Raw genomic sequence first — 27,978 nt, forward strand, 5'->3', positions numbered from 1 at the left:
GTCAGGAACTTTGATAAGCTTGTTCATTCCTATTAAGGCAGAATTCCTGTAACTCATGGGCTAGAAGCCTCTAGAGATATATTGCTGACAGTATGCAAATATTTTCTACCAGTGTTCATGTAATAATCTCAACTTACAAGTAATTTATTTAGTCTCTAAACTAGTAAAGAACTTGAGTTGTAGTGATTTAGAAATCTGCTGTCCAATACCGTTGATACCAGTCAACATGGCTACTGAGAATCTGGAATGTGGCTAGCCTGAATTGAGATGTAAGTATAAAATATATATCAAAATCTCAAGACTTAATATCTAATAAGAGAATATAAAATAGTTTTAAACTGATTATGTGTTAAAATGCTAGTAATTTAGACTTATGGGATTATATAAAATATATTATTAAAATAAATTTCATCTGTTCCTTTTTATCTTTTTAATGTGGCCATTAATCCAAAATTAGATCTGTAGTTCATATTTTATTTCTCTGAGACAACACTGATTCAGAAACCCTGAGTTTTGGTCAGAAGGTGACAAGAAGGAAAAGAAATGTATGTGCAGAAGACCAAAAAAAGGACAGAAAAAATCTAACTTAGAATATTTAATTGAAAAAGAAAATCTGTATAATGCTCCATCACAGACATAGATGTAAGGGAAAAAATACTATCAACCTAAAACAGATCAGTAAATAGCAAATAATACATACAGTAATGAATATGGAAACACACTGAAACAATATCATTTTTTAATAAATGAATGATATCAAGGGTGTTTTCTTGGACTTCACAGAGTCTACACAACTTTAGTAGGAAATTCCCATGAACAACTTGGATTTAAGTAAAAATTTAACTAAATATAAAAACCAAAGCCCAAGTAAAGAACAAGATACCAACAAGAAATAATGCTGATGGGTTTGCCTAATGATAACTACTCACCACAGAACAATCGAATCTACCCCCCAACAACCAAGATACAACAAGGAGTTATGACTTTCTAATTATTACTTTTGCTTCTTATATCCCAGTAAAAGCAAAGGTGCACTGTGAAGTTTTTCACCAGAAGAGTTTATTTCCCATGTTAAATGACAAGAATCTTTTTGGCATGCAGGGAAGTTGTATGAATTTTCAGTTGTTTTCACAATCTGATATATAAATACTATCAATGTTCGAGATTTTTAGGTAAAGATATTTAATATAAAAAGCAAGCTCCAATTTCAGGTTAACAGTTCCTATCTAGAACTTTTACTCCATCTTGTGGAGGTAAAGGGTATAATTATTAAGAGTTTTAAAACTCGAAAGAAACTTCACAAGCAGCAGTTTTAACAACAACAAAAAAAAAGACATGATAACAATTTATGATATCCCAGTTATAGCTGTTTCACATCTAGAAACTGCATTAAAATTAACAGGAACTACCATATGATCCAGTAACAGTGCTACAGGGTATTTACCCAAAGAATATGAAACACTAATTTGAAAGAATATATGTACCCCTGTGATTACTGCAGCATTATTTACAGTAGAAAAATTATGAAAGCAGCAGCCCAACTGTCCATATCTATAGAGGAACGGATATGGGTACCTTATTGGTTCAGTTAAGCATCTGACTCTTTGATTTCAGTTCAGATCGTGATCTTAGGGTCATGGGATTGAGCCCCACAGTGGGCTCCCCTCTGAGCGTGGAGGCTGCTTGAGATTCCCTCTCCCTTTGCCCCTTCCCCTGCCTATACATAAACATACTATCTCTCTTAATAAATAAATCTTAAAAAAAAAAAAAAAAAAAAAGATGATTGGGGGGTGCCTGGGTGGCTCAGGGGGTTAAGCAGCTACCTCCAGCTCAGGTCATGATATCAGGGCCCCGGGATTGTGCCCTGCATCGGGCTCTCTGCTCAGCAGGGAGCCTGTCTCCCCCTCTCTCTGCCTGCTGCTCTGCCTACTTGTGATCTCTGTCAAATAAATAAATAAAATCTTAAAAAAAAAGATGAATGGATAAAGATGTGGGGTGTGTGTGTATGTGTGTGTGTGTATTGGAATATATATGCCTGAATAATGAAACATTATTTAGGCATAAAAAAGAGTGAAATCTTGCCATTTGCAACAACATGGAGATCTAGAGAGTATAGAACTAAGCAAAATAAGTCACAGAAAGACAAATACCATATGATTTCATCTATATGTGGAATTCAAGAAACAAAACAAATGAACAAAGAAAGAAAAAGAGATAAACCAAGAGAAACTCTTTTTTTTTTTTTTTAAGAAACTCTTAACTTTGGACAACAAAGAGATGATTACTAGAGCCAAGATGGGTGGGAGGATGGGTTAAATAGATAAAAGGGATTAAAAGTATACGTACCTTGATAAGCAGACTAATATACAGAATTGCTGAATTACTATATTGCACATCTGAAACTGTAACACTGTATGTTAATTAACTATACTGGAATTAAAATATTTTTTAAAATTTAAGAATTTTTTTTAAATTGAAAAATTACATTAATAAATAGGAATAAGTCAATATAAACTGTGTAGTTAATCTTAACCAATCTCTTTAAAGAGACTATTTTCATAATACCTAAATGTTTTGATAGTAATGCTGTGAAAAGAGTGCCTAGGGTAATATGGAATCTGATACTGTAACCTAAGAGAGTTGACTAGAAGTGCATATATATATATATATATATATATATATATGGTCATGGTCAATATATTATATATATTATATATATATAATATAGAACAAAAACTAAAACCAACAATAACTAAAATGTCCACAGGAACCCACTAGTCTAACCTTCATGCATCAGAGATAACATCTACTTGGTTCACCATGGTATCCCAGTAATTAGCAGTGTCTGATACAGAGTTAGGCACTTAAAAAATACTTGTTGAACTGAATTTCTAAAACACACGGTTGCCAACTTTAAGGCTGTCTATTTTTACTATCTTGTTTTAATGTATGTATATATATATTTCTTGATTTATTTAGAAGATTGATTTATTTATTTCAGAGAGAGCCTGTGGAGTGGGGTAGAGGGAGAAGGAGAGCAGTAAACTCTGTGCTGAACATAAACTTGACTCGGGGCTTGATCTCAAGACCTTGAGATCATGACCTGAGCTGAAACCAAGAGTTGGACACTTAACCCACTGAGCCACCCAGGTGCCCCCACCTTGTTTTTCTAAAAAGGATTATTTTAACTGCCAAAAATGGGAAATAGAAAATTAGCAAATTATATATCTCAAAAAAATACAAGGATAATAAAACAGGTAAGCACACACAAATTAGCAAAAAGGTCCATTAAAAAAAACTTCTTTTCTTAGCCCTTGGTATTCTCATTTCACTCTGGAACAGTGAAAAACTCAAGGACCAGGATTAGCCTTGTCTTCTTTGGGGAAATCTCTGTAGTAAGTTGTTTCCTAATTTTCTCTTCCAACAATGGGGAATAAGAGCATATTACTTCGTGGTGCAATTAGTTGTACATACATATTATCTCTTATGCTCAAAGCATCAAATACTTTCATCAGAAAAGGAATTAAAAAGATTGAAGTATCTCAGTGCCCTGTCCTGATCTGCATCACCTCTTGCACCTACCTTAAAGCCAGGACCACACCAACCAAATCTAATTTGAGATTATGGAAACTATTACATCATGCCAATCTCTCTACAGCTCCCTATACCACCAGCTTCAGATTCCACTCTCATTCTTAACCAATTCCTAAAACCTTTCTGTCATTACCCTCTAGAACTCATACTGGGTAAACAGCAAAATCTCCTATTCTGAACATCTACTCTAAACTTCCACTGTACTTTCTTACTCTAATTGAACTTCAACTGGGAGGACCCAAGACTGAAATAGCTGCCTTCCCTGCTACTCCCAGACTCTTCACTTGTCTTCTTCCCTAAAACAACTCCAGCTTTCAAAGTCCTGTCATCAGCCCATTAACAGCAATTCTCACTCAGAGGCAATTTTGCCCCTCCTCACAGCCTTGGTCTATCTGGCAATGTGTGAAAACATTGTGGTCACCACAACTGAGAAAGTGCTACTGGCACCTAGAGGGTAGAGGCCAGGGATGCTCCTAAACATCTCACAATGCATAAGACAGCCCTCCACAACAAAAAAATTATCGGGCTCAAAATGTCAATGCCAAGGTTGAGAAATCCTGGTCTGTAATGATACTGATCATTAATGCCTCCTACAGCTCTACAGGACACTCTCTTGGCCTGCATCAGCTTTTCTCTTTTGATCATTCCCACTGACCTATAAACATGCTGGAATGATTCTCATTTAAAGTTCTTTTTTGACCTCACATTCCAATTACCACTTTTCTCAACTGTCGTATATAGCAAAAACTCTTCTACAGTTTGTGTATATTCATTCTCTCTTCTTCCTATCTCTCTTAAACCCAATATAGTGAAGCTGCTCTTACCAAAGTCAGTAATAATCTTGATGTTGCCACATGCATTGGTGACTTCTTAGTCCTCAGCATTTGTCCAAGTTGATTCCTGCCTCCTCTCTGAAAACAGTTAATTCACTGGCTTCCAAAATAACAGATTTTAGTTCTTCTATCTCACTACTGGTTGCTTCTTTCTACATTATATTGCTGGTTTCTATTCATCACCCTGAATTCTAAATGTTAAAATGCCTCAGAGTTGTGTTCATGGACCTCTTCCCTCTTTATGTTCATCCCCTTGGTGATCTCATTTTATCTCTTGGCTTTAAATACCATTTATAAATGGACTACTCTTAAATTATTTCTCTAGACCAGATGTTTTCCTCAAACTCTAGACTCATACATCTATTTGGTATCTACTTGAAAATCTTAATAGGCATCTCACATTAACAGGTCTCATACTCAACATCTGATCTTCCCATCGAAATTTCTCCTTCCATGTCTCTATCTCAATAAATGACATTTGTCCACTTGCAAAGGCCAAAACTCTGGACTCATCTCTGACTCCTCTTTCTCTTAGATCCACATCTAATTCATCAGCAAATCCTATTCTCTGCACTCCATAGATTATCACAACCCTCACCATTTCCATCCTGTTGTAAGCCAACATCATTTCTTGCTAAGATAACTACAACAGTCTCCTATTGGGTCTCTTGACTCTTCCTATGCCCCTCACGAGTCCGTTTTCAACACTGCAGGTAGAGTGATACTTTTAAAATGTGTATCAGATGCCACTCCTTTACTCAAAACTGCACTGGCTTTCCATATCCTGCTTAGCTTTTCCTCCACCTATTTTCCACCTGCCTTACTTTGCTCTGGCCATCTTGGCTGCCTCGCTATTCTTTAACATATTAGGCATCTTTCTGCCTAGAAAGCTGTTCTCTTCCACACAGCTATGTAATTTACTACCTTACCTCCTTTAGCTCTTCCCTTAAATGCCTCTTTTTCAGTGAGATCTTTCCTATTTTAAAGTTACAATCCTGTTTACCATCACCTGCTTTATTTTTCTACAGAGTATTTTCTATCTTCTAAAATGTCATGTTTTATTTATTTATTTATTTATTTAATTTATTATTATTTATTTTAGTTACTGCTTGTCCTATCATAATGTAAACTCCAGGAAGAAAAGAGCATTTTCATTTGCTTTCTTTATTGCTAAAACTAGGATCTAAAATGTTTTGTCGGACAGCAGACCCACCAGTAATGGTTGAATTCTTCTTCAGCCTGATACTTGACCTCCTACAACTTGCTTCCCTCTTCCATTACCCGGGGTTTAATTCAGTAGTCCCTCTGATTTTTCTTGCCCTCTCAACTGAATCAGAGTTGCCTACTATTTCTAAAGACATTCATCCTAGAGCCTAGAATGACACAGGACTCTAGGATACAGAATGGTATAGAACTGCCAATTTTCATCAGTAATCCTGAAATCTGATTTATTTAAACAAATACCTTAAAGCTAGAATCTGAGTTTTAAAGAAATAAAACAAACAAAAAACCACCTATTATATGTTTTTCATTTCCATATGATATTTCAGGCACTCCTTGCAATAATGATATCATTATATACTATAATCCTTAGAGGCCTGGGCTAGAAGGTAGTAAATTATAGAGTGCTAGTCTCGGCAAAGCCAATGATTTGGGTTCAAATCATTTAACTTCTGTGTCTAAATTTTTCTATCAAACGGGGACTATTCTGGCTTTATTACATAGTGCCTTGTACAGAATTTATTTGTGTACATATTTTCTTCCCATTGACTTTAATAATTGCACCTGTTTTATTTATCTGTGTATATCACAAGCTATACACAATATTTAGTAGATGAATATATGCATGAATATAAATATAGATTTTTGTTTTAAGCATGATTTTAGAAATGTTGAACTACCTCAAAAAACATATGGTGTAATATAAAAAAATACTATTTACGTTTACCATAAAATGAAGCTTAACTGATTCCCAGGAAAAATGGAAATTACAGCTTTCTTCCCCAGGGAGAAACATACTTATTTACTTCCTCAAAAATCACTCACTGAGGATGATGTCTTGGTTGGTTAAGTGTCCGACTCTTGGTTTGGGCTCAGGTCATGCTCTTAAGGTCATAAGATTGAGCTCCACTCCCATCAGGCTCCACAGTAGGCATGGAGCCTGCTCAAGAGTCTCTCTCTCGCTTTCCTCTGCCCCACCCACCACCCCCAACTCCTGCTCTCTTAAAAAAAAAAGGGAAGAAAAAGTCACTCACTCATTTTCCTTTCTTCCTTTTCTACCCATCATTGGCAACAATACAAATAATTTATCTTACACTTTAAAGATTCTAAGTTTAGAACTTTACACTTCAATGCTTCACTATTCTCCAGTATCCAGACTCAGTGATACCAAATTCCATCACTTTTTTGTTCATATTTCTCAGCTCCATCCTTCCCATCTGTGTTTCTGTAGCCGTGACATTATATTTAAGTTAAAAGGACCACTGAATATAACTACATTTTAGTAAAATGTGGTATATTTAGACTCTTACCAGTACATCATGCACCAAGGCTTGATATGTCCAAGTATGGTGTAAAGGAGTTGCCAAATCTATGTTTCTGTCAACAAGGACTAATAAAGGTCTTTGGAAGCTGTAAATATATTAAAAAAAATTATATAACTCTTGATAACAGTTTCTACATCTCAATTTTTCTAATGCTTTCTGGTTTTATCATTTTGACATGAATAGGAAGTATGCTAATACTAACATGCCATAACAAGTCTGCTTTAAAAAAATTTTTTAAGTACAGTTAGTCAAGTAAAGTAATAGTTTGGACTACTCAGAGTCTGTGTATAGTGCTAGAATATGTCTTGAGGAACTGTCTAAAAGAAAAAAAAATCTACGCAAGTACTTCTATAGAATAATTTTTATAGTTATCAACGTAAGAATAAGTTGCTTCTACTTAGATTTTTATTTCACATTTTCTGGGAAAAAAAGGAATAGCTATTATCAGTTCCAAGGGAAACTATTAGAGCAGAACCTTATAAATTTACAGAAATGTTTGACAGTTTCATAAATTACAACTTTTTTCTGTAAACACAAATTCAAAAAGCAGACCCTAGAGAAGACCCTCGCAAAGCATCCCATTACAATACATAAAACTAAAACATTAAGTCACAGTGGTACCTGTCTATATAATTACTCACTTACCAAACACTTCATATATTGTTTACTGAATTATTACAACTTAGATGTGAAACACACTATACTTATAAAGCAAAGTGAGGCACAAAGTTGTCTTGTTGCCATGCATCTCCAAAAGCTGTAAAGATCTGCTTTGGCAATATTGTATCAAGGGTATACAGCAATTTTCAAAAGATATTGTTATCTAATTATATTAACTATTCATATTTTGTCCTGCAAGAGAACTCTGACCATTTTAGTAACTCACTACACTGCAATGACTATAAACGCATACTGCACTGATTATAAAACTCTGCAATAAATAAATAGGAGTGGCACCTTTACCAGCTACCTCATTTATTACTCCAGAGCTAGGTGAAAGGCAAGGAGAGATTGCCTATGGTGAAGTTTCTTGGCTCAGCACTACTGAGATTTGGGGTTAGATAATTCCTCGTTATGGGGGCTTGTCCTGTGCACTGTAGGATGTTTAGCAGCATCCTATACTGCAGCCCACTAAATTCCAGTAGCATCTACCCAGCTGTGACAACCAAACATGTCTCCAGGCATTACCAAATTCTTATTGAGGATCATTAACTTACAACTGGATTCAAATGTCCAAAACAACAGTCCAACAAAGTTACTGACCCCTATAATTAATTTAGAAATACACCCAACAAATTAAAAATAAGACAACTATATTATAACATTAATAAGTTTTTAGGAATTATCCAAATAAAACAGCATCTTTATGTTAGTTTCTAAGGCTTTTTAAAGAACACTGTAGAAAGGTAACTATTAAGTAAGAGATGCTACAGTGGGTGGTTCTGTGGGAAAAAAAAAAAATCAGGTGAGAATTTGATATTTCTGCTCTCCTTAATGAGAAGCATTCTGAAGAGTATTTAAGACCAGCAATGAAATCACAGAAGAGTTTAAAATAATGTGGGGGCTGAGGCAGTTGGAAAAAACAACTGAAACATAATGTTAGAGTTAACTCCAAATTATAGGAGTAGTATGAAAGACAGTAGGAGCCATCTAAATTGACTTGAAATGAAGTCTATGGAAAGTTACCATAGAATTATTACCCTTGGAGGGCAGTTATCTGAGTATCAATTTATTTTTACAGGTTTTATTTATTAATTCACTTAAAATTGGGGGTACAGATTAATCTTCCAAAATACTGTCTGTTCCCCTTGAAATAATTCTCAGCCATTTTTGTGTTTACTTCTTCATCCCAATATCTATTATTTTTAATGAACAAGCATTTCAATGTAAAAACAGAAACTAGTTGATAAGTAGAAATAGACATAAACATCACAAGTTTTTCACTTACTTTTGTCATTACCAAGAGACCTAATGATAACTGAAATTAAATAGCTTCTGACCTTCAAAGCCATATAAACAGGAAAATCTCTCCTACAGATGAGAAAAATGCAGAGCAATTTTCATGGGGCTTGAATTCACAACCCTGAGGTAGAGACCTGAGCTGAGATCAAGAGTTGAATATCTAACTGACTCAACTACGCAGATGCCCCCAAAACAGAAATTTCTAACAGAAGGTAAATTAAATAAAACATTCCATTTATATTTCAAGAACAAACGGAGTCAAAGCCCTGATAAAACATAATACCTGAATTGGCCAGCTCCAAGTGTGTCACCTGTAAAAAGACTGTTTCTCGCATCTCTTAGATTTTCTCGAAGTTTCTTATCTAGTTTCTGAAAAATCAAATTTGATAGCAACTTTTAAAGAAAAATTTCACAGAATCTTATGTAGGATAATAAAATGTGTTATTATGAACACTAAGAACATAATGTGCTCTTAGTTTCATAACCAAGAAACTTGAAACTTCTTTATAAAATAGCAATTCTAAAATCTAAATATTTTAGTTTCTTTACTATTCAATAGTATCTTAACTTGGACTTGAAAAGACCAATGCCTTTTCTATTGTGACTCAGGCCTGATTTCACTAACAAATCACTTTTCACGGCCTATTTTTACTTTAGGTACAGGACTGATTTGCAGTAATGAGCCATCCTCTTACCCAATCATGATTCTATTTCACAAGGAAAGTCTCTACATAGTGATGGCTGCAAGAGGCTCCAGAATAGAAATGGAAAATATGAAAGAAAGCAGCCCTCCATCAGTCAGTAATTCATTGTGGCTAATAAAACTCAAAAACATCAGTGTATCCTTCATCTTTCCATAACACTTATCCTTTCCTTTCAGTAATTCTATAATGTTTCAATTCCCTTACTTGTTTTTTAATCTTTAAAGCAAATTTTTGAATGTCCAGTTTATACTGTATATTTTACTCCAATATAGTGGGATAGCAAATGCACTGCATTTTAAAAATTGTTATGATTGCCAATAAACATTTCCTAAGTGAAGTTAAATGTAAAATGATCTGGGGATCAAATAAGTGTAAAAACTACTTCGAGAAACAAGGCAGAAAGATAAATATAGATTTTAGTAAAAAAGAAACAGCTGGAATAACATGTCAGAGTAAATCATTTTCTCCATCACATAACAGCAAAAAATGACTATTTTTAAATTTTTGGTGGAAACCCAATGTTATAAAATACAAGTATCTGCTTTAGTATTTATATAACCCACAGCAATCATATACTTAATATTAACAAAAACACTTGAGGTTTTTATGGAAAACAACTGATAAAATATTATTTGTCATCAATGGATATCTGTATGAACTCACCACTGCTACCATTTCTGCTGCTGTTCCTCTTGAACATCTGATTATAGGAACAGCACCTGTTTTAAGGATAGATGTTAGCAATGATTTCAGCTGTTAATAATTAAGATGGATACTTAAATAAAATACCAAACCATCAAAAATATAAGAGAAGTATAAAATTTCAGGCTAGAAACATGAGGATTTATCATCTCAAGAGTAAAAGCAAGATTTCAGAAACGGACACTTCCATTCAAAGAGAAAATATAAGGGAGTCAAAAAAAAAAAAAAAGGCCATTTCTGTATGGTATTGGCTTATCAGTGTGACCAGATTTTTTTCAATGAATTAAAACTAAATTAGGATTTGACTCCCTACAGGCAGTTTCAAAGTTTGCTCACAGGAATCACTTTAATTTGACTTAATGGAAAAGAATGAAGAGAGATAAGTTAATTTAGCAGTTTGGTATTATTATTCATGATTAAACAAATTAACAATGAAGGATTATAGTCTTTTTAAAAAAATCAATTTAAAAGATAAAAAACATATTCTTTCAATGTGAAAAGCTCCTAAAACGTGGCCTTAGTTCATTATTGAATCAGCGCATTAGACCTCTTAATTTCTCTTTCTTTATTGCCAAGTTTTATCAAAGGTTGAAATCCTAAAATGATGGGAAAAAACCCAATTGCACAGAAAACAAACTGAGAACACTGTAATCTTTATATGCTAAAACCGTTGCATTCTAGATTCTATACAAAGCATGTTCAACTAGAAAAGTAAAATTGTAGATTAGCAAATTTTATAAAAAATGTTTTCTTCCAAGTTATACATGCTTGTCATATAAGATTCCGATACTAGAAATGTATAAAGTTAACCCTTTGATTCTAGCACCTAATAATCTCCATTAAGAATTAGATATGGATGGTTTCAGATTATTTTTATATGTAGTCTTAATAAATGCATTAATGAAGACTACAAAAAAGAAAGATACAGTAATATACAATTATACATACTATTCTTAAATTTGCCTTTTTCCACTTCATTTTTTGTTGACATCCTTCTACATCAGATTGGCAGTAGTTTCAATTTCTCTTCTGAAAAAAAATCACTTTCTGATACTTTACATAATAAAGGTTGCTCTAACACTTCAGTGGTCTTTTATGCTTCTTTTTCAATCTACCTTTACCTTGAAAATGTATCATCATGGAAAAATAAGCTAATGTCTACAAAAAACCAGCATTCAATGAAACTTTGGAGTATGTGTAGGATGGCAAAATAGTAGGTTACTTAAAAGATTAAAAGTTGTAAATCAATGTGCTCTGTTTAAAGCAACAACAACAACCTCATTTGAAGGTACTCAAAAGCATGCGGGAAGTATGGGTATGGGGTGTGTGTGTGTGTGTGTGTGTGTGTGTGTGTAATATATATATATTTCTCTCATTTTATATATATATATATAGAAGAGATATATTTGAAAAAGGAGATACATTTTTAACCAGCTTTTCTCCTGAGGGCACTTTTCAGCTTGCAAGGCACAGAGGAGAAAGAGCTGAAGCAGAAAACATAAACAGAAGACATAACAAGCTGAGGAATCAAAGATTGATATTGAGGGCTGGAAATTAAAGGAGAAAAATCCCTGAAAGGAGGGAGCCCCAAAGCTTACATGTAAATTCTCCTCAAACCTCTGTTTATATCCTAAACTATTCATGGTGTCTCTCTTTTCTTCAATTTTCTCATTTGTGAAATGAAGAGAAACTTCAATAATTTAGTGTAAGTGTCATTTCAACTAGGGTTTTCAGTGTCTGCAGAATTAAAATTGCAGTTAGAAGGTTTCTAAACAGACCCAGTAGTAATAGTAAAGCATAAAATCACACATTAGATACTGAACACAAAGTAGCTGTAAGTAAATTTAGATGTACCAAAGGAAATGTTTAAAATTCTGAGTATAGTGAATTAACAGTATACGTAAATTTAGTGTTTTCTGGAACCTTGGGAATGTGCCTTAATAACCACATTTATCTCTATACTTAAAAGTGTATTTGAAACTTTCCTAATGGAATATTAAATATTTTGAACTTACCCAGTGTAACAAAAAAGCAGAAGAGGCTGTCAACAATAGTGTCCATAACAGTTTCCATCTCTGTGTCTGTGATATCTGGCCTGTTAATAGCTAAAATAACATAGAGAGAAAAAGTTACCAAACTTCTATGCCTTGATAACATTTGTAATACTCAAACAAGTAAAATTTTTCATGTATTACACTTTAAAGTGAACAAGTATCCATTAAAAATTACACTACTTTAAAAAAACCCACAGCACTTCAGTATCAATAGCAGTGAGTAGTATCAACATCAGACTAGTACTAAGAAAAAAATCTACCACATAATATATATAAAATTTTTGTCAGAGCAAATAAAAAAATAAATATCCTATTCCATAATTTTATTCACAAACATTAGATAGATAGCCTCAAGAAACTACTGAACTTATTACCCAACTACTGCCAGAAAGGGCAATGCAAATCAATTATCACAAGACCAGTGTTCCACATCATTTTTTTTGTATTATAGTAAGTTATAGGAACTTATTTTCTGATGTATTACACTGTACTAAAATGGTTTCTAAACTTAAGTGGCTATATGAATCACTCTAGAAATATGAAAGTCTCTCTGGAAGCTATTAAATATTCAAGATTCTTAACTGTTTTCCCCAGGGATTCAATTCAATACATAATTCTGGATAATTCTATGAAATCTGCAATTTTGGCAGGCACCTCAGGTGGTTCTTAGGCCTACACTTAGGGGAAAAAAAAAATTGCCCTGAGGACTATACTTAACAAAGACCTTGCCTAACTCCTCCTCCCATCTCTCACAATACCTAGGCCTAGTATCTGACAAGTAGATGTCCAATAAATGGTTGTTAAAAGACTGACCAGACTAAAATATCATCTACATAATATTTTAAATTCCCCAATACCCTGAATGTGAAAACAAATATAAAATTCAATACAACTTGAATTTGAAGGAGAGGAAAGCAGAACCCAACTGTATATATTATTTAAAGAAAGTATGAACCATCCAGAGGACTTAATAAAGAATTCAACCAGGCAATATAGAATCTGGATGAGGAAATATACTGCTACTTGGTGTTGCAGATTCAAATCAGAAGACAGAAATGGCCAAAAGACACAATGTTAATTACGTAAATTCAAGGAACACCAACCTAGGGAAATACTCAGCTCATTCCATCAATCAATGGTGTAGGTAAAATCCAAATGGAAACCTCCAGCCCTTAGGTTCTATACCCGGTCTCTCACCTCTAAATAAGAACTGACTCGAAGAGTCAGAACATTGTCCATCAATAACCTCAACTCCCTTATATTAACAACTTGATTTGTCTGAGATAGTACTCTGACTTTAAGCAGACAAAATCTGCTTCCTTTAAAAGGATAAATAAATTTCCAGTGCATGAAAAGTAGGGGAAATAAATAAAACCCAAGATAGTAACATATTATGTTCAGACCAATCTGTTTATCAGCTGAAGTACTTGAGACATTTGAGAGGATCTGGCATATAATTATGGAATGGTTAAGAGCACTGACTCTGGAGTGAGTGACTTGGTTCAGTAATCTGCTTCTGCCATTTCCTTATCAAGTTACTCAGTATCTGTGCCTCAGTTACTTCATCTGGAAAATATAAGTAATAATACCACCTACTTCACAAAGTTACTCGGAAGAGTAAATGAACTTACACTGTAAAGTGCATAGAGAACAATCTGTTATTATTATAAATAAACTACTGAGAATCTGGGTAATTAGCCATATAATTATACTTTAAAATTAATAAATTAAACTTATCTTTAAATTTAATAATTTCAGACTTGTGGTTCTTTAAGTTGAGAGGTATAAGAAAATTAGTTATATTTATAAGTACCTGAAGGTTTAATGAATTTAGACTCACTATAAATTTAATTATTATTAGAAGTTACTTGAATATTTGGGCAGATTTTGCTTATTAGATTAATAAATTTGCCTGGCTTCATATTTAAAGTACTTAAAAATGAAAATGCTAAACTTACAGATGCAATTTAAACTAAGGGAATTCAGTGAACCAAGTTTGTTGACTAAGCTTGTTAATTGGGACTGTTTAGAATCTAATCTGTTCAATCTGAATTAACTGATCAAAGAAAAAGCTAAGGTGCTTCGTTGTGTTTTTGCTGTTGTTACTGTTGTTTTTATGGAATACCTCATGAATTTGCATGTAGTCCTTGCACTGCAGCCATGCTAATATCAGTATGGTTCTAATTTGAGTCTACATGCTGCCGAAGTGAGCATAAGGTGCTTTGTTTTTATATGAACATATTATAAGTAACAATTTATAAAAAACAATTTAAAAGATTCGCTTAATGGCTTCAGGAAAACTAGGCTTTAAACACGTAACTTAAATACTTAATAATTAATAATTTAATAAGAATTAATAATTTAATAATTAAAACTCAATTAACTGTAAATAGACTTCTGTAAATAACAACTACTGTCAAAACTCTCTGACACAGGCAATTCAGCAAATGCTTACACCCTTTAGGGATGTTGTTTAATTTCTAAAACACAGCACACTATGGAGCTCAAGAAAACAAAAAACTGATGTTCCCTTCTCAGGGAGCTTAACATCTGGTCCAGTATTTTATAACAGGGTACCACTGGCATTGTGGGCAGGACAATTTTCTGTTATGAGCATGTTTACACACTTCAGAACATCTAGCATCCCTAGTCCCTGCTCACTGAATGCTAGTAACAGCCAAACTTAACATAACAATCAAAAACATCCTGACACATTTCAAATGCCCCTTCCCAGGGGCCACACTCTCCACTCAGGAACCAATGAAATTCTAGTCAGCCCCAAACATCTCAACCCTTCAGTAGCAAATTAATGATTATTTGAATGAACTGTCTAATCATATCTACTACAGTTTGTGTTTTTCTCTAAAATATCTGACATAACTAGTGGACATAACATTTCAATTAAGCAAGATGATTAACTTTCAGAGATCTGCTATATAACACTGCATCTAGAATCAACAATACTGTATTGTACACTTAAAAAGATAAAGGGACAAAAAAGTGTTCTGAAAAAAAAAGCAACATAGATAATAAAATGGGGTTTGGGTATTGTGTGTGTGTATGCATTGTGTGTATTAGTTTTAATCAATATCCAGGAATGGTCAGTTTACCAAAATACTGAATACAAACTCTAAAGGTAGTTAGACAGCATTTGATCAAATACCAGTATTCAATCCACTAGTGCATGAACAGGGTGTTAGAATCAAGGGAGTCTAAAAATCTATATTCGAGAAAACACCTATGCTTCATTCCATAATAGTGCTATAACAGCTGTTGATGCCTGCTGTACTAGAAACTTTTCCAGGCATTTTATATAACTAATTCATTTAATTTCCACAAAAACAGTGAGGTAGAGAGTATTACTACCCCCAGTTTACAGATGAGGAAACTAAACCACAGAGAAGTAGAGTAAGTTGGTTTTGTCCAAGAGTCAAAGTACTAGAAGATTCATTGAATCCTACTACTAAAATACTGTCTTGTTTGCCATTACTAAACCATTCAGGCAAGCTGCTATGTGGTACCTAACAGGTCACAGCATTGGTACTTCACTGAACTTACAAAACAACTTTATTACATGTTGCTTCTAAGTGACAGAATTCAGTCTGAATTCTGTGTTTTCTTTGCTTGCTTTAAAATATCTTTCAGAGTTCTATTGCTATAAACAAAGCTGGCTTTTGATTGTACCAAATATGCTATTTTTGTTTACAGTACAACAACTCATTTTGTTAACAATGAATTATAATATTCCTGTTTTTACATACCACGATACGAAACAAGCTCCTTATTTTGATTACATAATACAAACATATCATCTTCCAAAGTAATAAAATTGAGATACTGATCAAAAACCTAGAAACAAAAGAAAAAGGTTTATAAATCAGTTTTACAATATATTTTTTTGAGCAGACTCCATGCCTAATGTAGGGCTTGAACTTATGACCCTGAGTTCAAGAGTCACAGGTTCTACCTACTGAGCCAGCCTGATGCCCCAATTCTCCAATACTGAAAGCACATTTGGTTTGATTTAATCAACCAGTGGTAAAAATTATAATTATGTGCAATAACAGAAAATTATACTATGCAGCAGACAGCCTCCCTGGGTAAGAATAAGGAGTTAATATCAAAAAGAAATATGAGCAAGACTTTAAACAGTAAATTATCAAGGAGGGGAGTAATATTTCAGAAAACAAACTTTAAGAAGATATAAAAATTTGTTTAAAGATTGTGGTAGGAAATTTATATCACTTTTGAAGAAAAAAAATCACAATTTTATTCATTTTAATCACATTTTCCTAAGAAAGTCATAACTATTTTTCCACAATGAACACTATAAGTGGGAAAGAAGTTATACTAGTTCTTTAGAGGTGCAAATCATGGGAAAAATTAAGAAAACTCTTTTTTAAATGCATTAAATTTAATTAAACAAACAGAACTATTTCTACTATTTTATATAAAGTTAATGATAAGCTTTGAAAAGAAGAACATTTAAGACATAGGCCTCAAGGGTGCCTGGATGGCTCAGTGGGTTAAGCCACTGCCTTCGGCTCAGGTCATGATCTCAGGGTCCTGGGATCGAGTCCCGCATCGGGCTCTCTGCTCAGCAGGGAGCCTGCTTCCTCCTCTCTCTCTCTGCCTGCCTCTCTGCCTACTTGTGATCTCTCTCTGTCAAATAAATAAATAAAATCTTAAAAAAAAAAAAAAAGACATAGGCCTCAAAAACTAATCAGTAGTAGTAGACTATCTAAATCTAATCAGTGGGGAAAAATGGGAAGTAAATACATAGTTGTTTAGTCTTTTATTTGCCCTCTATCATTCCTTAGAATTTCAAGTGTTGTTCAAATTCAAGCAGCACAGGGATCAGTAGGGCTATAACCAAGAATAAATTTATAGATTTATTTATAACTAAGCTGAACCTATCTAAAAAGTAACCATGATATGGAATGGATGGTCCATCCTAACTTCCTCTTTTTCTTACACTATGCAATTGGATCCTCTCTCCTAAGTAGATCTGAAGTTAGAATGGTGACAACAGTGATTATAAATAAAATAATGTCAACATATTTTTAGTATAATTTTTAACAACACCATCGTCAAACTATTTTTCCTTTTTTCAAAAGATTTTATTTATTTGACAGAGCAAGAGAGCACAAGCAGGGGGAGCAGCAGAAGAATAGGGAGAAGCAGGCTCCCCACTGAGCAGGAAGCCCAACATGGGGCTTGATTCAACAACTTTGGGATCATGACAGAGCTGAACGCAGATGCTTAACCATCTGAGCCACCCAGGAGCCCCTGTCAAACTATTTCTAAGTTAAACTAAAAAGATTACAAGTCCTAGCCTAAAACAAAGACAGATTTCAGCATTTTGTTTTTATCTTTCAACTTCATTGGGTTAATAGGTACCTTTAGTTTGGTTTATTTTCCCTAGTTCAAACTGTAGATAATTTGCATTATCAGAACTCTTTCTAAAAGTAATGAGCCTAAATATTTGTTAGATTGATCTGGTCCTCTATAAATTAGGCACTAAGTTAATTAACAAGTTTCAGAATATACTAAATTTTACATTAACAAAACGTCATCAGACAACCAAAATCTCTTACCTTGGCTACTTGTGTTACTGCACTGGCAGCCAATGCTGCATTCGCAATATCTTCCAGTTTACTTCTTGAAATAGCAGAAATAAAATTTAAATAATATGATTCATAGAGCTGATTTCGCAGATCCTAGAAATACAATAAATACTTCATTTTTATGAGCAAGAATAAAGGATGACCACAAATAAGATCTTTTAGAGAACTATAAGAGCAAGATTCTGGAGGATAATATACATATTTAAAAGATGGATTATATAAATGACACTCAAAAACATGAATCCCAAAAGAATAAAGTCATGAAGAAGTTACTGGTTATTTGTTTGCCAGATACAATGGACCTATATATTATTAAAGTTATGATATACTATTACCAGTAAAATTCTATTTTAATTACAATGTCACATAAAACCGCTTGAAATAGTATATCTGCATTTTTATTAAAAATATCCAGAAATGGCTCTCATATAAAATGCTTATTATATTTTGTAGATACTGTCTTCTACTGCTCTGGTCATGTAATAATACAACCTATTTCCTTTGCTGCTCAGACATAATTTCAATGACCAATTCCAGAAGTATTACTTCTCAATCATCCAAAAGTAGTATAATTTAAAGTTATGTCAATTCTTAAATCAAATTTACTGATGTTTTCATCTACTCATCTACATGAAATGTACCTATTTCATCTAGGCAAATAGGTATCTAAATAACCATACCGAAATACTTTGTATATACTGCAGGTTCAGTTTCAAACCACCACAATAAAACAAACATTGTAATAGACTGAGTCAAAAGAAATTTTTGGTTTCCCAGTGCCTATGAAAATTATGTTCACACTATACTGTAGTCTCTTAAGTCTGCAACAGCATTATGTCTAAAAAAAGAGTATATACCTTACATAAAAAATACCCTATTGCTAAAAAATGCTAACTTAACCATCATTCAAGCTTTTAGCAAGTTATTAGTGATCACAGATCACCATAACAAATATAATAATAATGAAAACATTTGAAATAGTGTGATAATTACTAAAATATGACACAGAAACATGAAGTGAGCAAATGCTGTTGGAAAAATGGCACTGGTAAGACTTGATTGATGCAGGGTTGCCAAAAACTCTCAATTTCTAAAGAGTGCAGTTTCTTTTTTTTTTTTTTTTTAAAGATTGTATTTATTTATTTGACAGAGATCACAAGTAGGCAGAGAGGCAGGCAGAGAGGGAGAGGAAGGGAAGCAAGCTCCCTGCCGAGCAGAGAGCCCAATGCGGGGCTCGATCCCAGGACCCTGGGGCCATGAACTGAGCCAAAGGCAAAGGCTTTAACCCACTGAGTCACCTAGGTGCCCCTAAAAAGTGCAGTTTCTGTGAAGCACACTAAAACAACGTATGCCTGTATTTCCTCAAACCTAAGATACTGTTGGTTGCAAGAGGCATCATTATGTAATGCCAAGAAAGAATTAATTCTGCCAATACAATTCTGTAACACACCATCAATTTTTTTTAAAGATTTTATTTATTTATTTGACAGAGAGAGATCACAAGTAGGCAGAGAGCAAGGGGAGGGAAGCAGGCTCCCTGCTGAGCAGAGAGCCCAATGTGGGGCTTGATCCCAGGACCCTGAGATCATGACCTGAGCCAAAGGCAGAGGCTTTAACCTGCTGAGCCACCCAGGCGCCCCCACACCATCAATTTTAAGATGCATCTGATATCAGAGATAAACGTTTAAGTGTGAAAACCTGAGGGTTTGGAGCATGTGTGAGGAAGGCTTCTGAGCAGGACAGTGTTTTAAAAAAGGTTGTGGGGTTGATTAAAGCATGAAGGATTTAGAATTAAGAGCAATGAGGAAGTAAGTAAGTATGTTGAAGATATTGGGAGTCATGTTTCTCACTGTCAGAAAAAAAAGTTCTAGATTTGTAAAGGGAAAAAGAAAAAACTAGGATGAATCCTCTTTTTCTGAAATGAAATAGTTTTGGATATTACCTGTCTTTTTATCTAGAGAGGTAAGGAAGATTTTTAGAGTCAAATATAGATATAAAAGTATTCATATATATATATATATATATATATATATATATATATATATACATACACACATATACTTCCTAGTTCTGTCCATTTTGATGTCCTAAGAACTCTTAACACCTTGGTAGCAATAACTATGCCTTATTCCCAGTTGCTGATTTCTAAATACCATTCTCTACAAAACACAACCAGGGCTCCTTAGAAAATGGCTGAATCTTGGGCTAGAATAAAGTATGAGATGAGACTGAACAATCGTATTGTGCCTGAAAGTAAGGAAGTAGTCTAAGAATGAAGACATTTCAAAAGGATGCAGAAATGCAGGATATAAGATTAATATATAAAAGTCAACTGTATATCTATACACTTGCAATGAACAATCCTAAAAACAGAATTAAGAAAACAATTCCATTAACATTAACATAAAAAAAATGAGGGAATATATTTAATAAAAGAAGTGCTTGGGGCGCCTTCGTGGCTCAGTGGGTTGGGCCTCTGGTTTCGGCTCAGGTCATGGTCTCAGAGTCCTGGGATTGAGCCCCGTATCAGGCTCTCTGCTCGGCGGGGAGCCTGCTTCCCCCTATTTCTCTGCCTGCCTCTCTACCTATAATCTCTCTGTCAAATAAATAAATAAAATCTTAAAAAAAAAAAAAAAAAAAGAAGTGCAAAACTTATTTGCACAATACAGAACATTATTGAGAGAAATTAAAGAAGATCTAAATAAATGGTATTTCATGTTCGAGGATCAGAAAATTTAATATTGTAAAGATGACAATCTTCTCCAAATTGATCTACAGATTTAATGCAATGCCTATCAGATGCAAGCTCCAGGTAGCTTCCTAGGGAAATTGACAACCTAATCCTAAAATTAATATGAAAATTTAAGGGGCCTAGAAAAGCCAAAAAAATCTGGAAAATGAAGTAAAAAGTTGGATGACTCAGTTTCCCAATTTCAAGCCTTCCTACAGAACAAGAGTAGTAAAGACAATGTGGTATTCGCATAGGACAGACATAGAGATCAGTGGAATAGAACTCAGAGTCCAGAAATAAACCAATGTATCTACTGTTAATTTTCTTCTTTTTTAAGATTTATTTTTCAGAGAGAGAGCACAAGAAGTGAGACCGGCAGGCAGAGGCAGAGGGAGAAGCAGGCTCCCCACCTAACGGGAAGCCCAATACAGGACTTGATCCCAGGACCCTAGGATCATGACCTGAGCCAAAGGCAGATGCCTAATTGACTGAGCCACCCAGGTTTCCCTTATGTTAATTTTCAATAAAATTGCCAAGACCATTCATGGGAGAAAGAACAATCTCTTCAATAAATGATGCTGGGGCAACTGGATAGCCACATGCAAAAGAATGAATGAAGTTGGACACCTCACTCATACTGTATATAATAACTAATGCAGAATGGATCAAGGATCTAAATTTAAGAGCCAAAAGCACAAAAATCTTTAAAGAAAACATAGAGATCTAACCATGGGTTCTGAAATATGACATCAAAAGCATAAGCAACTAAAGAAAAGACCAACTTAAGACTAAGTTTAAAATCAAAATTAAAAATTTTTGTGCTTCAAAGGCTACCAACACACAGAATAGGTGAAAACATTTCCAAATGATATACTTGATAAGGGTCTAGGATCACAATAAGAAACTACTCTAACAACTCAACATTAAAAGAACAGCCCAATTAAATACTGGACAAGGGATCTGAATAGACCTTTCTTCAAAGATGGACAAATGGCCAATAAACACATTAAAAGATGCTTAATATCATCAGTCACAAGGAAAATGCAAATTAAAATCACAATGAGAGGGGCACCTGGATGGCTCAGTGGGTTAAGCCGCTGCCTTTGGCTCAGGTCATGATCTCAGGGTCCTGGGATCAAGCCCCGCATCAGGCTCTCTGTTCAGCAGGGAGCCTGCTTCCTCCTCTCTCTCTGCCTGCCTCTCTGCCTACTTGTGATCTGTCTGACAAATAAATTTAAAAATTATTAAAAAAAATCATAATGAGATAACACTTTAGGATGGCTATAATCAAAATTTCAGATAATAAAAAGTTCTGACAAGGATCTGGAGAAACTGGAACCCTCATATACTGCTGGGAAGAATATAAAATGATGCAACCACTGTGGAAAACAGTCTAGCAGTTCCTCAAAAGGTAAGCCACATACATGCATTTATATAAAAATATTTGTGTGTGTACATTCTTCAAATGCTACATAAACAAAATTAAAGTAATATTCTATGTAAAATTTTGTCTCCTGCCTTAAAAAATATTAACTATAGAGTTATTTGACCCAGGAATTCTATTCCCAGGTGTTTATGGACAAAAGAAAAATGAAAACACATATATACACAGAAATGTATACAAATATGTTTGTAGTAGCATTATTCCTAATAGTCAAAAAGTGGAAGGAGTTGATAAATCCTCTTTAAAAAATGGCATGGTCAGGTTTATGCAGTATAAAAGAGAAAGCTGGACATCACCAGCTGCACAGGATGCAAAATATGTGACCTTCATTAACAATTTAAATACAGGTGACCCTTGAACAACACGGGGGTTGGGGCACTGCGCAGTAGAAAATTCACATGTAACTTCTGATTCTCTAAGAAATTAACTACTAATAGTCTACTGTTGACCAGACTTACTGTAACATAAACAGTCAATCAGCACATATTTTGTATGCTATATGTATTATATACTGTTATTCTTACAAAAAAGTAAGCTTGAGAAAAGATTAAGAAAAACCATTAAGGGAGAGAAAAATACATTTACAATACTGTACTGTAAAAAAACTCACCTATAAGTGGACTTCTGTAGTCAAACCTGTGTTGTTCAAGGGTCAACTGTAGTAATTTGATTCAATAGTCAGTAACAACATGCTTGTGAAGTTTATGGCAGACACTGTTAGCTACTTATCTAATATCCATTTTCTCCTTCTTTTTTGCTAGAAGAATCTAGATTTTGTTTGGGGACAACATCATTTAAATATTAACTTTTGAAACCTCCTTTGAGGTTAATTCTATCCAATAGAATAAACCTCCTTTGAGGTTTATTCTAATAAATGAGTGTTTTCTGGGAAATCTTAGCTTTCATGATTAAAACGAAGTTAGGACTGGCATAATTTATTTCACCCTTCTTGCTCTGAACATAGATGTGATTTCACCCTCAGCTGCCACATAACATCCAGGAAGCAACAATCAAGACATTGAAAAGGAGAAACCAAAGAAAACAGATCAGAAAGACTGAAGGACCTGGAGTCTTTGACTACTTCATAGATCTACTATACCAGCTTGGACCTCCTACTCCCAGACTTCCTATTATCTTAGAAAAATAAAACTCTATTTTTAAAGTTAATATAGTTAGATTTTCTGGGGTACCTGGGTGGCTCAGTCAGGTATGTGCCTGCCTTCAGCTCAGGTCATGATTTTAGGGTCCTGGAATCGAGCCCTTTGTGGGGCTCCCTGCCCCGTGGGGAATCTGCTTCTCCTCCTCCCTTTGACCCTCTCTGCTGTTGGTGCTCTCTCTCTCAAATAAATAAATAAAATCTTTTAAAAAAAGATACAGGGTGCCTGGGTGGCTCAGTGGCTTAAGCCTCTGCCTTCGGCTCAGGTCATGATCTCAGGGTCCTGGGATCGAGTCCCGCACCGGGCTCTCTGCTCGGCGGGGAGCCTGCTTCCTCCTCTCTCTGCCTGCCTCTCTGCCTACTTGTGATCTCTGTCTGTCAAATAAATAAATAAAATCTTAAAAAAAAAAAAAAAAGATACATATAGTAAGATTTTCTGGTTTTTAAAACCAGGGTAAGTCTTAATCAATATGCTTCCTCAGCCAAAAAATTTAAAATTTTTCAGTCTCTTTAAAATTCAAAGATAATCTCGAAAATCAAAGTGGGTAATTAAGTAAGACAATTTTTAATTTTTCACACTGGAAATCTAAGAAATTAAAAAAAAAAGATTTTATTTATTTATTTGTGAGAGAGAGCGCACAAGCAGGGGGAGCAGGAGGCAGAGGGAGAAGCAGGCTCCCTGCTGAGCAAGGAGCCCAGTGAAGGACTCGATCCCAGAAACCTGACCCAAAGGCAGATGCTTAACCAACTGAGCCATCCAAGCATTCTGATATCTAAGAAATCTTTTGGAAGAAACCTGTTTCCACATTACAGGGTCAGGAAATTAAGAACTCATATTACCTGGCACATTCTGTCAATATTTTCTTCAGTCGGCATTACAAAGTACACTGCAGGAACATCTGGTATAGGATCTCGATCAGAGTGCAAAAGCCTAAAAGACATAAAGAATGTAAAATTCACTTTTTTCTTAGTCACTTATCTAAAAATATAGTTTTTAAAACTGTATTTCTCAAACTAGGAATAAACCAGTTCAGCGACAAGGAGATCAGTATACTAAAAGTGCTTGGTGAAATTAAGCTTTCTCCTTGTATCAGTGCTAGTATTATTTATTACTAAGATCCTAATGTCAGTCTTCATCTCCTCTATTACAATCACCTGGTACAGAAATACCAATATTCTTCCTGAAGAAGAACTAAAGCACATTCATTATCAATTTTATTTCCAGTTTTTGGTTGGGGGAGGGTGAGTGGGAAGAAAGTGCAGTTCTGTAAGAAGACAAATAGAAACCTGAAAGAGCCTTTAAAAATAATGAAAAATTTTACCCATAAATAAAATCAAATATATTTTTTTAAGTAAAAGATGTATGAATGCTCCCTTAAAACTTTCAGGCAATCTATTTTTTTAATATTTATTGCATCATAAGAGAATGCACAAGAGATCATCTAGGTATCTCATAGATTATAACAGTTGATAGTTTTCTCCTACAATTCAGGGAGTACCTTGATTCAAATATCCCAGTATCAAATCACAAAATGTCTTTATTCTTCACTGTAAGATTCTGCTATACTTATATCAGGAAATATGACAACACGCTACCTATACAATATTCTAGTCATCCTTCTGTGAATAATCTACATACAATCTTCCTACACATGCTTCTATACACGATATTGTAGTCACCTCTCTATAAGAAAAAGAGTGAAAGAGGCTGCCACTGTGTCTGCATTTAATGACTTCTTTCCATTTGTTTGGCTGCTGCTAATGACACCAGAAAGATTACACTGTTATGGCAGCCATTGTATGTTATCTTCTTATGCTGACTGTCCAATTGCCTAAAGCGGTACAACCACCATTTCATCTTCTGGAAACTTATTATTCCCTACAAATCAGCCTAAACCAGCAAGCAGTGTATAAAGCAACTGACAAAGTATTCTTCAGCAGATAGGGAAGAACAGTCAGATGCACCTTGCACAGAAATTCACAAGGTTAGCTGTGTGATCTCATGTTCTGAGCATGAGAAGCAACAGGTAGGCAGAAAGAATCTATTACTCTCAAACTGGCAGTCTAGCTTGTCACCCCTTAAGGAAGCACTAAGGCTCACCTCTGTTAGTCACTGTTACTGAACCATTATGGTTCAGTAGACAAATAGTACAGAATTCATGGTCAAGCAATCTGAACACTGCTACTAACTAGCTGTATAATCATGAGACAATCACTTAAAGTCTATACACTTTAATCTTTTTGTTAGCAAAATAAAGGAATTAATCAGTAAGGCAGTAACAGTAACCAATGCTTGTTAATAAACCACCATTTCCAAGGATGACATCAAGCCAAATATTCAGGTAAGAAGGATGAACACATTACCAACAACAAATTTTTATTTTAACTCTGAAATAAAAATGAAAGGAAAATCCATATTCCATGTTTCATCAAACCTAATGGTCTTTAAAAAAAAAAAAAAAGAAATATGTTAGAACTCACAAATGCAGAGTGATTCCCATGTCTCTCAGCTCTTTCACAGACAGCAATGGAGAGATGATGTCTTGGCCAAATCTGTCATAAATGAGTACCTAGTTAAAATTAAAAAAATTAAAATTAAAAAAAAAAAAAGCATTTTTAAAGCATTATTATCAGTGAACAGTCAAGAAGAACTCATATTAAGACAATGTTGAAGTATATTTTATTTTAATCAATCATGCATGCAGAGTTCTTTTGCTTGATCTCAATTTATTATTTTCCATCTTTTACCAAAATGTCCATTCATGTCATAACCTACTTTTTAAAGCATTACCACTTATGCTAAAATAAATTAATGTTACATAAATTTATTTCCTGAAATATTTTTTCTAGAATAAAAAAGCATACCAGAAACTATAAAATATTCATAAAATTTTCGTAAGCTAATAATAAAGGACTTTGAACATACAGCAGACTCAAATACACATCCCCACCGAGTTCGCAAATATCCGTTTTTTTTTTTTTTTAAATATTTTATTTATTTATTTGACAGACAGAGATCACAAGTAGCCAGAGAGGCAGGCAGAGAGAGAGGAGGAAGCAGGCTCCCCGCTGAGCAGAGAGCCTGATGCGCGGGGCTCGATCCCAGGACCCTGGGACCATGACCTGAGCCGAAGGCAGAGGCCTAACCCACTGAGCCACCCAGGCGCCCTCGCATATATCCTTTCTAAAAAGAGAGAAGTAAAAATTAATCCCTCTCAAAACTAATGTGTAACAAGTGTAAAGAAAATTTGGTAATTTAAGCATCTCGGGTTATAAGATTCTCATTTAAATAATTAGGTTCTTTAAGAGTACATGCTAGCCTTACTTTGTCACATACATTTTTTCACATCCTAAAATATTAAAACTGACATCTTTGAAGGGTAGTAAGAGTCTTCTAACAAAATTAGTTTTAGAGTTAAAGCAAATAAAAGAGAAGCTTCAATTTGTGTTTTTTTTATAACTACCTCAATAATTCTCTATGGAGTAAGAAATTGCTAATGGGAGATGAAACTTGCTATCATAAAAAAATGCTTTTGCTATATGCCAGCATTTTCTTTAGAAAAGCTAAAACCTGGGCTATCTGGCTGGCTCAGCTGGAGGCACTTGCTACTCTTAATCTCGGGGTCATGAGTTTGAGCCTCACACTGGGTGTAAAGATTACTAAAAAATAAAATCTTTAGGGGCACCTAGGTGGCTCAGATGGTTAAGTGCCTTTGCTCAGATTATGGGATCTCCAGGTCCTGGGATTGAGTCCTGCATCAGGTTACCGCCTCAGAGGGGAGTCTGCTTCTCCCTAAAATGCTTCTGCTCCAGTTGTAAGAGGTTGGATGTTTCATCTTTCAAAAGACTTCCCTCTTTAAATCACAGCATATTTGTATTATTAATCATGTGATGTGGAAGTAGTGGGAAGGGAGAGAATTTGATAAATCTGCACCCAAGAATTTCTCAGGCTATTTAAATCAAAAGCTTAATACAGACTTTAGAGACAATAAATGAGCATTGCTTATGCAAGGGGCAATAAGAGGATGCCTGCAAATAAACATGAATAAGGCAAAAATTAGGGGTACTCTGAAGCTTAACCTATGAATTCAAAATAGAGGACTTTAACCACCTTCAGAGTTAACCCAAAGGACTTTTTTTTTTTAAAAGGACTCATCAGAGTTTTTGAAACATCCATAATATCAGGTTGACTTATTCTCAATTATTAGCAAAAAAGAAGTATAAAGTGACTATAAACTAGTAAGTTTAAACCTAATCAGCTGTTTTCTAATCTCTTGAAGAAAGAAAGTACCAAGTTTAAAATGAAGAAGCTCAAAGTATAGGAATTTTTAAAGGTTCTCCAGCATTTTTCAAAGGAGAAATTTTATAGATTGCTTTTTAGGCCAGTTAGCAGTTTCACTGACAGTTTTATAGATCATAAACTAATAAACTGGCATTCTAGTTTACAGACCACTCTCTCATTAAAATGGACAAGTTCCCCTGAGTCTGACTAACCTTGAACCAGCCTGTAAGCTCCAAATTTGGGACTTGGAAAACTAAGGAACAAAACATCAACCTACTAGTGAGAGGCCAAGATATCAGCTGGATTCCCTAGGTGAGTATTACTATCCTTATCTCCCTCCATA

At 34.4% G+C, this 27,978-nt stretch overlaps 1 protein-coding gene across 1 annotated transcript in view; it reads right to left on the reverse strand.

Annotated features, from left to right (window-relative positions):
- Nucleotides 1-27,978, reverse strand: part of SCFD1 (sec1 family domain containing 1) — a 105,241-nt gene that overhangs the window by 70,784 nt on the left and 6,479 nt on the right. The window contains exons 3-10 of the mRNA XM_044231755.1: nt 25,835-25,923; nt 24,194-24,284; nt 17,993-18,115; nt 16,157-16,244; nt 12,357-12,446; nt 10,303-10,358; nt 9,219-9,304; nt 6,959-7,058 (exon numbers count right to left, since the gene is read on the reverse strand). Coding sequence (XP_044087690.1) covers nt 6,959-7,058; nt 9,219-9,304; nt 10,303-10,358; nt 12,357-12,446; nt 16,157-16,244; nt 17,993-18,115; nt 24,194-24,284; nt 25,835-25,923 — 723 coding nt within the window. The remainder of the gene's footprint in view (nt 1-6,958; nt 7,059-9,218; nt 9,305-10,302; nt 10,359-12,356; nt 12,447-16,156; nt 16,245-17,992; nt 18,116-24,193; nt 24,285-25,834; nt 25,924-27,978) is intronic.

This window comes from Neovison vison, chromosome 13, assembly GCF_020171115.1.
Source record: "Neovison vison isolate M4711 chromosome 13, ASM_NN_V1, whole genome shotgun sequence".
Classification (NCBI taxonomy): domain Eukaryota; kingdom Metazoa; phylum Chordata; class Mammalia; order Carnivora; family Mustelidae; genus Neogale; species Neogale vison.